This window comes from Protobothrops mucrosquamatus, unplaced genomic scaffold (genome assembly GCF_001527695.2).
Source record: "Protobothrops mucrosquamatus isolate PMUCROS unplaced genomic scaffold, P.Mucros_1.0 scaffold4619, whole genome shotgun sequence".
NCBI classification, from domain to species: Eukaryota; Metazoa; Chordata; class Lepidosauria; order Squamata; family Viperidae; genus Protobothrops; species Protobothrops mucrosquamatus.
In genome coordinates this window covers 6,871-18,638 of record NW_015390521.1, presented here as the reverse complement: position 1 = coordinate 18,638, position 11,768 = coordinate 6,871, and the positions used below count along the sequence as shown (strand labels likewise).

Here is an 11,768-nt window from a genome sequence, read left to right as displayed (position 1 = left end):
AGGAGAGGCAGAGGTTGAGAGGATGGGATGGTGTCATCAACTCAACGAACGTGAATTTGGGCACATTCCTGGAGACAAGGGAGGAGAGGCAGAGGATGAGAGGATGAGACGGTGTCATCAACTCAACGAACGTGAATTTGGGCACATTCCTGGAGACAAGGGAGGAGAGGCAGAGGATGAGAGGATGGGATGGTGTCATCAACTCAACAAACGTGAATTTGGGCAAACTCCTGGAGATGACAGGGGAGCCTGGCATGCTTTGGTCCATGGGGTCCCGAAGAATCGGACACAACTTAGCAACTGAACAAGAACAAGGAGATTCACCATACCCTCCTCCCCACGGGGGAGGCAGTCTTCCCAGCCCCATATGCCAAAGAGAACAAAAGCCAAATTGTGACCGTCTTTCTGAAGGCCTTCGGGGGTCGCTGACCCTGCAAGATAAGGGCCATTATAAAATCTTTAATGTGATGACCCCTGGCTTAGATCCCCCCCAAGCTCTGGAGAGAGATGCTGATTAGAATGTGAAAAACAAGGGACTGCCCTAGATAAAAGCCTGTTCGGTGAGCCAATTAAAGAGACCCATAAAAGCCGGGGCAAAGGGGACGCTTGCCAGGCGTAAGGTCCCAATCCTTTTCCCCCTGCAGGTAGAAGTCTCCAGCGTCATTTGTCTGACGACTGAAAGCGACACGGGCTGTTAATCCACACGAGGCTTATCTAATCATCTTCTCTTCCCGCCCAGCCGGCATTAGGATGTTATAATCATCTCTCCAATTAAGAAAGATTCAAACCAATTTTCATATATATGATGTATCGCTTGGTGACTGTGCAAGTCCGTTGATGAGTTCGGGAAGGGGAAGCACCTTGGAAGGACTTCTTTGAGGCCTTCAGCGGCAGGTCCCTTGACCAAGAAGACCTCGAGGGATATAGAGAAGGGTCTGGGACGGTTTGTTTCCGTCGTCCCGAAGCCCCCAGGCCCTTCTTGACAAAGTGGGGTGGAAACTAAATGGGCAAAACATGATCCTTGGCTGAAGGACTTCGGCTCCCTGGCCTAAAATGGTTGGTTTGGAGCAGGTAGTCAACCTTGGCCCTTTTATGACTGGTGGACTTCAACTCCCAGAATTCCTGAGCCAGCATGGCTCAGCTTGGAAACCTCTCTCTTTCCCCTCAGCATGGCTGGCTCAGGAATTCTGGGAGTTGAAGTCCACGAGTCATAACAGGGCCAAGGTGGCCTACCCCAGGCCTGGGCCGCTTTATGACTCGTGGACTTCAACTCCCAGAATTCCTGAGCCAGCATGGGGGAACTATGGCTCCCTTGATGACTCGTGGACTTCAACTCCCAGAACTCCTGAGCCAACGTGGCTCAGCTTGGAAACCTCTCCCTTTCCCCTCAGTGTGGCTGGCTCAGGAATTCTGGGAGTTGAAGTCCACCAGTCATAAAAGAGCCAAGGTTGCCTACCCCTGCCCAAATGCCTGAATTTTGATCATGTGACCGTGAGGAAAAATATTTAAATATTTAAACCAGGGGTCTTCAAACTTGGCCCTTTTACGACTGATGGACTTCAACTCCCAGAATTCCTGAGCCAGCATGAGGGAATTATGTCCCCTTCATGACTGGTGGACTTCAACTCCCAGAATTCCTGAGCCAGCTTGGCTCAGCTTGGAAACCTCTCCCTTTCCCCTCAGTGTGGCTGGCTCAGGAATTCTGGGGGTTGAAGTCCAGGAGTCATAAAAGAGCCAAGGTTGCCCACCCCTGGTCTGGAGAAACAAAGGCACCGCTCGAAAAGGTTGCCCTAGTATCCACTTTACGGGATTGTAAATTTCTTTCTATTCCCTGCTGAGCTAAACAGATAAAATAGCATCAAGAGCAGGGCCCTTGGCAAATTGTGGACTTCAACTCCCAGAATTCCTGAGCCAGCCAGGCACTGATGATGTTGCTTAGTTTGGTAATGAAACGTCTACAAGGGAACAGCCAAGCTCAGAGAGCACCAAGGACCCCATAGTGGTCGTGTCCTCCTCCTCCTCCTCCTCCTCCTCCTCCTCCTCCTCCTCCTCCTCCTCTCTGCAAACCCCACTCCCTTCCAGCACTGATGATGTTACCTAGTTGGGTCATGAAACGTCTGCAAGAAAACCACCAAGCTCAGAGAGCACCAAGGACTCTACAGTCCTTCCTCTTTCTCCTCCTCCTCCTCCTCCTCCTCCTCCTCCTCCTCCTCTTCCTGTTCCATGATTCCACAAACCCTTCTCCCTTCTAACACTAATAAAGTTACTTAGTTGGGTCATGAAACATCTGCAAGAAAACACCCAAACTCGGATATAGCACCAAGGACCCCATAGTCCTCCTCCTCCTCCTCCTCCTCCTCCTCCTCCTCTCTTCAAACCCCACTCCGTTCCAGCCCTGATGATGTAACCTAGTTGGGTCATGAAACGTCTGAGTGAAAACCACCCAGCTCAGAGAGCACCAAGGACTCTACAGTCCTCCTCCTCCTCCCCCCCACAATCCCCCCTCCCTTCCAGCACTGATGATATTACCTAGCTGGGTCATGAAACGCCTGCAAGGAAACAACCAAGCTCAGAGAGCACCAGGGACCCCACAGTTCAACCCGGAGTTTCAAATATTCTCCTCTAAAGGTTAACAGATTTCTTTTTGAAATATTTTTTTTTTAAAAAAATCCAATAATAAGAGAGTTGACTTTGACATCCCCGTCCCCTCAAAAAAAGGAAGGAAAAAAGAAAAAAAAGGTAACAGAGACCAGACCATTTGAAAACTGTTACCCTGGAACGGTGCCACGCTGACTCATGACTGACTCCAGCTCATCCAGGAAGATCGTGGAAGGGGCATGGTAGCGGGCAAGCTCAAATAATACCTGCAAGAGACGGAGACAGAAGTCAGGAAAGAAATATCAAGAGGGGCAAATGGGATCATTTGGGATCATTCTCTGACTGCAGGAAATTTGGAAGAATGCAATATGAGCCGCTGAGGCGGGGTTTTGCCGCTTGTAGCCACAGAGCCCCCTACAGCAGGGGTCCCCAACCCCTGGTCTGTGGACTGGTTACCGGGCCACGGCATGCCAGCAAGCAAAGCCCCATCCGTGGGATGCAGGCAGCACACAAAACCACACACCCTCCGGTCCGTGGAAAAACCTCTCCCCACGGAACCGGTCCCTGGTGCCCCAAAGGTTGGGGGCCTCTGCCCTACAGCCCTCAGCCAAAATCCCAAACACTCTTTGCTCTGGAATTGGGGATGTCTAGTTTAATGAAGAGAAGGATGAGGGGTGATATAATAATAATAATAATAATAATAATAATAATAATAATAATAATAATAATAATAATAATAATAATAATAATAATAATAATAATAATAATAATAATAATAATAATAATAATAAAAAATAGTAAAGTTGGAAGGGACCTTGGAGGTCATCTAGTCCAACCCTCTGCTCAGGCAGGAAACCCTATACCATTTCAGACAAATGGCTGTCCAGTCTCTTCTTAAAAACTTCCAGTGTTGGAGCATTTACCGCTTCTGGAGGCAGGTTGTTCCACTGGTTAATTGTTCTCACTATGATAGCAGCCTTCAAGTATCTCAGGGGCTGCCCCAAAGAAGAGGGAGTCAAGCTATTCTCCAAAGCCCCTGAAGGCAGGACGAGAAGCAACGGATGGAAACTCATCAAGGAGAGAAGCAACCTAGAACAAAGGAGAAACTTCCTGACAGTTAGAACAATTAACCAGTGGAACCACCTGCCTCCAGAAGCTGTGAATGCTCCAACACTGGAAGTTTTTAAGAAGAGACTGGACAGCCCTTTGTCTGAAATGGTATAGGGTTTCCTGCCTGGGCAGGGGGTTGGACTAGATGACCTCCAAGGTCCCTTCCAACTTTATTATTATTATTATTATTATTATTATTATTATTATTATTATTATTATTATTATTATTATTATTATTGTTGTTGTTGTTGTTGTTGTTGTTGTTGTTGTTGTTGTTGTTGTTGTTATAGGGTGCCCCAAATCACTTCTTGTAATCTATGAACCCCCTCCAAACTTTTTTGTGTGGTAAAAAAAAAAAAAAAAAAGAGCAATCCAAAACCAGATTGTTCCCATCTGGATGCTTTAAGCCTCAGTTAGAGACAGCTAAAACGGGTGTCAATTCAATACTGCAAAAGAAATGAACATTTAAAACAAAAAATGTCATTTTTTTTTTTTTAAAAAGGGACAGAGAGTCCTCAACTTAATAACAGTTCGCGTAGGAACCGTTACAACAGCACTGAAAAATGCAACCTATGACCGTTTTTCACACTTATGACCACTGCAGCATCCCCATGGCCACGTGATCAAAATTTAAATGCTTGGCGACTGATTCATATTTACGACGGTTGCAGCGTCCTGGTGGGGGGAATCACGTGACGAGCAAAGTCAACGGGGGAACCCAGATTCACTTAACAATTGTGTTACTAACAACTGCAGTGATTCATTTAACAACTGTGGCAAGAAACGGAAGAAAACTCTCTTAACAATTCTTTCCCTTAGCAACAGAAACGTTGAGCTCAATTGTGGTATATTTTGTTTTCTGACATGGGATCAGGAAAATATAGTGGCTATTAGAGTAAAATATTGTAAGCAACCTCATTATAAGAATACACGAGGAATAATATATTAGAAATGCTGCCTTGATAGGGACATACAGAATAATTCTTAAATCTCCACAGCTCACAAAAGAGGAGAGGAAGGGCGAAGAGAGACAAATAATCCTGTCTTTATATTTTAAATCTTTTCACCTAAATCCTACTCAAATATGAAGGGAATAATAAAGGAGGAGAATGATTCCAGAAAGAGAAGCCAAACAAATCCTCCTATAGCCGGTAGAGACTAAAATGTTCCTTTAGAGCGGCTTTTATAGATTTTTAAATACACTTTTATAAGCAAAAATGAATGTGGAGAGAATTAAAAGTTGGGTGAGCTAAATACCTAGGTATATTACACACACTTCTCTCTACAAATAAAAGCTGAACTCTGGTGCAGTTGCATGTTAGATCTTTTGTTTGGCAAATAATCGTGCTGAAATAATTAGAATAATAGAATAGAATAAAATAGAATAGAATAGAATAGAATAGAATAGAAAATATGGAATAGAATAGAATAGAATAGAATAGAATAGAATAGAATAGAATAGAATAGAATAGAAAATATGGAATAGAATAGAATAGAATAGAATAGAATAGAATAGAATAGAATAGAATAGAACTGGAAGGGACCTTGGAGGTCTTCTAGTCCAGCCCCCTGCTCAAGCAGGAGAACCTATACCATTTTGGACAAATGGCTGTCCAGTCTCTTCTTAAAAACTTCCCATGTTGGAGCATCCACAGTTTCTGGAGGCAGGTTGTTCCACTGGTTAATTGTTCTCACTGTCAGGAAGTTTCTCCTTAGTTCTAGGTTGCTTCTCTCCTTGGTCAGTTTCCATCCACTGCTTCTTATCCTGCCTTCAGGGGCTTTGGAGAAGAGCTTGACTCCCTCTTCTTTGGGGCAGCCCCTGAGATACTGGAACACTGCTATCATCTCACCCCTTAGTCCTTCTCTTCATTAAACCGGACATCCCCAATTCCAGCAACCGTTCCTTATATGCTTTAGCCTCCAGTCCCCTAAACATCTTTCTTGCTCTTCTGTGCACTCTTTCTATGGAGGATTGGTTTAGCCAACGCCTGCGTTAGGCCATATGTTAGCAAATTCCCTCTTAAGTTTTATCCGTGTATAAAGGAAAGCAAAGGGATTTTTACTCTGACAAGCTTTTCTGAATCGCCTCTCCATTTGCTGACAATGGTGGACGCGGAGATGTTGAAGAAGGTTGTGTTGCATTCAGTAGCGACAGCTTTAGCCAGCAAAGTTTTCCCTGTACCTAGAAGAGGAAGGAAAAGCAGCATTTTAAACATGCAGGAATTGGGTCTGTCTAGTTTAATGAAGAGAAGGATGAGGGGGGACATGATAGCAGCGTTCCAATATCTCAGGGGCTGCCCCAAAGAAGAGGGAGTCAAGCTGTTCTCCAGGACAAGAAGCAACGGATGGAAACTAATCAAGGAGAGAAGCAACCTGGAACTAAGGAGACATTTCCTGACAGATAGAACAATTAACCAGTGGAACAACCTGCCTCCAGAAGCGGTGAATGCTCCAACGCTAGAAGTCTTTAAGAAGAGACTGGACAGCCATTTGTCCGAAATGGTGTAGGGTTTCCTGCCTGAGCAGGGGGTTGGACTCGATGACCTCCAAGGTCCCTTCCAACTTTATTATTATTATTATTATTATTATTATTATTATTATTGTTGTTGTTGTTGTTGTTGTTGTTGTTGTTGTTGTTATTGTTATTATTATTATTATTTATTATTATCTCGATCTACATCTATCTATCATCTATCTATAACTATCAATCTCTCTCTCTATCTATCTATCTCTATCTACCATCTATATCTATCAATCTATCTCTATCTCATCTATCTACATCTAGCTATCATCTAGAGGACCTCCAAGGTCCCTTCCAACTCTGTTATTCTGTTATTCTTCCTCCCTTCTTTCCTCCCTCCCTCCCTCCGTCTCTTCTCCAACACTGGAGGTTTTTAAGAAGACACTGGACAGCCATTTGTCCGAAATGGTATAGGGTTTCCTGCCTGAGCAGGGGGTTGGACTAGATGACCTTTCAATTTTATATTATTATTATTATTATTATTATTATTATTATTATTATTATTATTATTATTATTATTATTACTACTACTACTACTACTACTACTACTACTACTACTACTACTACTGTTGGCGTTGAGAATGAAAAAGATTGGAGTGGAGTCACAACATTTAATTTAAATAATAATAATAATAATAATTCATACCTGGAGGCCCATAGAGTAGAAGTCCCTTCCAAGGAGAAAGAATGCCTGTAAACAACTGCGGGTACTGTGGAGAAAAGATTTTAAAAAAATACCATCACTAAACAATGATTAGCAGGTCACTTTGGTAACCCAACCAGTATTTTTTTTATCAGAGTGGTGTTGCTACAGGGGAAATGTAGGCCATCAGGGTGGCGAATTCTGTATTTCTGGATCTCTCCCCCCTTTTATTTATGTAATGGTTCCCTCCCTTTCGAACATCCAACCCAGCATTAGATTGTATTTATTTATTTGATTGTTATCCCACCTTCATTGTTTATAAGTAACTCAAGGCGCCGGGCATGCATATTCCCTCCTCCTGTTTTCCCCACCACAACGACCCTGTGAGGTGGGCTGAGCTGAGAGGAGTGGCCCGAAGTTACCCAATTGGCTTCCATGCCTAAGGCAGGACTAGAACTCACAGTCTCCTGGTGATCGGCCCAAAATCACCCAGCTGCTTTCACTCCGAATGTCATGCTAGAACTCACAGGCTCCTGGTGATCAACCAAAGTCACCCAATTGGCTTTCATGCCTAAGACAGAATTACTTACAGGCTCCTGGTGATCGGCCCAAAGTCACCCAATTGGCTTTCATGCCTAAGGCAGAACTAGAACTCACAATCTCCTGGTGATCAGCCCAAAGTCACCCAGATGGTTTTCATGCCTGAGGTTGGACTAGAACTCTCAGTCTCCTGGTGATCGACCCAAAGTCACCCATCGTGGCTATGAAATCAGGCGTGGCTCCCTTAACCACCGCCTTGCTCAGCAGCAGACATGTTGGACCCAAGTGTTGGCCGTATGTCAGATATCTTGGCCCGCCGACAAGCGAGGCTATTTGTGTGACTTTTGCTCCTTACCCTTATGGGATACACAACGGCTTCCTTGACTAAGCGCTTGGCGGCCTCCAGCCCAATGATGTCGTCCCATTTGATGTTGGGGTTGTGAAGGTAGATATCCTGCAAGACACGGTTTGATCTCCTTAAAAACAGTCTCCCCCCATTTTCCTGTGCCAGCGTAATAAATGTGCCGCAAAATAAGTCGTAAAATTGAGAAAAAATAGGCAACACGACAAAGGACAGGTTGCTATGCGGGTGCCATGACTGGGAGGTGGGTGGGCAGAAAGGAAGAGTCAGCTGGGGCTGAACTACGACATTCGGCGCCTTTCTCTATTCGTCAAGCTTGGTTGGGTCTGCAAGAATTGCCACTGAGGTTCTGGCTGTCTCGTCCTGTCTCGAACTCAGGGGTGTGTGCAAGTTCAGCAACCTTGTAAGACTTGTGGACTTCAATTGAAGTTGTGCACTGAGGATGTTCCCTAGCCGGGTCATGAAACGTCTGCAAGGAAACCAGCAAGCTCAGAAGCACCAAGGACTCCACAGTCCTCCTCCTCCTCCTCCTCCTCCTCCATTAACACCATTCTCTTCTAGCACTGATGATGTTACCTAGTTTGGTAATGAAACATCTGCTAGAAAGCCACCAAGCTCAGAAGCACCAAGGACCCCACAGTCCTCCTCCTCCTCCTCTTCTCCATAAACACCACTCTCTTCTAGCACTGATGATGTTACCTAGTTTGGTAATGAAACGTCTGCTAGAAAGCCACCAAGCTCAGAGAGCATCAAGGACCCCCCCCCAGTCTTCATGAATCATAGTATCTCCACCATGGATGGCTATCTCCAGGCAGATACAAATTATGCACCTGATAGGACTCCATAAGACGGGAGAATCTGCTAAGCTACCGTAAGAGTGTGAAGCTGAGGCGAGAAAGGTTATTGTGATGTATCTTCATGTTCCTCCTGTCTCTTTCGCCTGACTTCCAATCTCAAGACGGACAGGAGGATCAGCCCTCTCGGTGAACGAGGCTGCAGTTCAACCCCCCTCCTGGGTCGGACAAGAAAAACTCACCTTACTGACCACCGTCGCAAGCTCCCTCATTTCAGCTGTCATCCCAAGCAAGGCGCCCAAAGGCTTTAAAAGGCGTTCCTGGAAAAAATGGAAAACGTCGATGTCAACGCTGCTAACCTCGGATGTTTTTGCTTTGACAACAGTGGGAGATGCAACCCTTTTCTTCTTATGTTTTACTCTTAGAGTTAGAGCTAGAGTTAGATGATGCTGGGGCGGGGTACGAATGTGCATGAGAGTTTAGCTAGACATAACAATACTGGACCTAGTGTGTGAACCAAGGTTATTGAAATAAGAGATGATAAGAATTGGCGGGCTGGAAAACTGGAGGGGAAGCCTGCATTTCAAGCTAATTGGAGAATGTGATTTACGACTGTTAATTGGAGGAGGGATTTGTGCTTTGAGACTATGAGCTCAGGGGAGGGGAATCCAGTTTTTGGCTTCGACTGTGTTAGTGCCCACGCTATGCTTCTCAAATAAAGATTCTTTAAGGTAAACAATGCCTCAAAGTTCTTTGAAGAGTTTCCTCTGTCGGAACCATGACAGCCAACACAAGTTGTGGAAAGTACGGTTTGGGTTGACTCCTGGTCTGTCTATTGTTGGCGTCCATTTACCAACCCTAAAGACCTATACGGTAGTCCTCCAATTACCACAGTTTATTTAGTGACCTTTTAAAGTTACAATGGCACTGAAAACCAGGGACTTAAGAATGTTTTTCACACTTACGACCATCGCACCATCCCCAGGGTCACATAACCAACACTCGGACGCTCGGCAACTGACTCCTATTTATGACGGTCGTAGTGTCCCGTATGTGTGTGTGTGTGTGTGTCATGTGATCGCCTTTTGGAATCTTCTGACAAGCCAAGTCCATGGGGAGTGGGGGGGAAGCCAGATTCACTTAACTATTCTATTCTATTCTATTCTATTCTATTCTATTCTATTCTATTCTCTATTCTATTCTCTATTCTATTATTTTCTATTCTATTCTATTTTCTTTTCTATTCTATTATTTTCTATTCTATTCTATTTTCTTTTCTATTCTATTTTTTCTATTCTATTCTATTTTCTATTCTATTCCATATTCTATTCTATTCTATTCTATTCTACTTTCTATTCTACTTTCTATTCTATTCTATTCTATTCCATTTTCTCTTCTCTTCTCTTCTCTTCTCTTCCATTTTCTATTCTATTCTATTCTATTCTATTCTATTCTATTCTATTCTATATTCTCTTCTCTTCTCTTCTCTTCTCTTCTCTTCCATTTTCTATTCTATTCTATTTTCTATTCTATTCTATTCTATTCTATTCTATTCTCGCTTTGCAAAGATACAGAGGATGTAGAATAATGTATCCTGGTTTAATGTGCTGGAAGCCGTTCTCACCCATCAACATTTCTGATCCGTTATATTTCCAATCGAAATAATTGTTTCCGAAAAAGGAATGACTTTGGCCAGCTTTCGGTTATAAAGAACATCACTTACCGAAGGATCCGGATTGCAGTTGAAGCTGTGGAGGGAGATTTCGCTGGAGGCCCCTTTGATCGCATCCTGAATCAGCCCACGGAAGTCAATAATTTGGCCCTGCAGGAGAAGCCAACACCACCTACTAAGCCTGAATTCTTGGAGTACCTGAGACATTAGGGAGCGATCCCAAAATGATATTTATATGTTACTTATGTGTAAGGATGTAGGTCTATACCAGGGGTCTTCAAACTTGGCCCTTTGATGACTGGTGGACTTCAACTCCCCAGAATTCCTCAGCCAGGCCGATGTTATGCTTCTCAAATAAAGATTCTTTAAGGTAAACAATGCCTCAAAGTTCTTTGAAGGGTTTCACCTGTCGGAACCACGACATTAAGCTAAAAACTACAATTCTTTTCACTCTTCATTTGCAAATCCTGCCCTTTCCCCAAAAGGAACGCAGGTCATCCTTGACTTACAATGGTTTGTTTAGCGATCTTTCAAAGTTACAACGGCACTGGAAAAAAAAGTGTCTTACAACTGGTCCTTAAACCTACAAGCCTGAAAGTTCAGGCGTGTATTTAGGGGTGGTTGAAGCATCCTGGGGGGTCCTGCGATCCCCATTCGTGATCTTCCCAGCCGGCTTCCGACAAACGAAGACAATGGGGGAAGCGGGTTTCACTTAACAACGGTAGCAAAAATGGTCATGGAATCCGACACAACCCAATTAACAACTGCCTTGCAGGGGAAGGGAAATTGTGGTCGTTAAGTCAGAGACTGTCTATATATATTATACAACACTCAAGGTGTCTACAAGAACAGACTGGACAGCCCTTTGTCTGAAATGGTATACGGTTTCCTGCCTGAGCAGGGGGTTGGACTAGATGACTTCCAAGGTCCCTTCCAACTTTATTATTATTATTATTATTAAGTCTTTCCCCTTGGACGCCTTAATGTTCTGTAAGACCCTGGATGTTTGAAGGATTTTGACTAACCCTTTTAGGATGAGGGCCTTCTCCGCCTCCTCTGTGGATTGCAGATACATTTAAACCAAATTCTGACGCGACGCGACTTAAAGGACCTTCGTTCTCCTGTAAAGGGGAAAAAAAATATTCTGCAGTTAGAGCTAGTTTGGTTTAGGGATTAAGGCACCAGATTACAAAGCGGGAATTCTAGTCCCGCCTTAGGGATGAAAGCCAGCTGGGTGACTTTGGGCCAATCACCAGGAGACGGTGAGTTCTAGTCCCGTCTTAGGCATATTTCAAATAACTCAAGGTGGTGAATATATATAACACACCTCCATCATCATCATCATCATCATCTTCTTCTTCTTCTTCTTCTTCTTCTTCTTCTTCTTCTTCTTCTTCTTCTTCTTCTTCTTCTTCTTCTTCTTCTTCTTCTTCTTCTTCTTCTTCTTCTTCTTCTTCTTCTTCTTCTTCTTCTTCTTCTTCTTCTTCTTCTTCTTCTTCTTCTTCTTCTTCTTCTTCTTCTTCTTTTTC

General features: G+C 43.9%; 1 protein-coding gene across 2 annotated transcripts in view; it reads right to left on the bottom strand.

Annotated features, from left to right (window-relative positions):
* KATNAL2 (katanin catalytic subunit A1 like 2) overlaps positions 1–11,768 on the bottom strand; it is a 27,572-nt gene that overhangs the window by 10,298 nt on the left and 5,506 nt on the right. The window contains exons 4-10 of one of the 2 annotated variants that reach the window (XM_015828526.1): positions 11,265–11,362; positions 10,291–10,389; positions 8,810–8,887; positions 7,768–7,866; positions 6,876–6,939; positions 5,772–5,890; positions 2,773–2,864 (exon numbers count right to left, since the gene is read on the bottom strand). In XM_015828526.1, coding sequence (XP_015684012.1) covers positions 2,773–2,864; positions 5,772–5,890; positions 6,876–6,939; positions 7,768–7,866; positions 8,810–8,887; positions 10,291–10,389; positions 11,265–11,362 — 649 coding nt within the window. The remainder of the gene's footprint in view (positions 1–2,772; positions 2,865–5,771; positions 5,891–6,875; positions 6,940–7,767; positions 7,867–8,809; positions 8,888–10,290; positions 10,390–11,264; positions 11,363–11,768) is intronic. The other variant, XM_029286696.1, reaches the window with a different exon arrangement.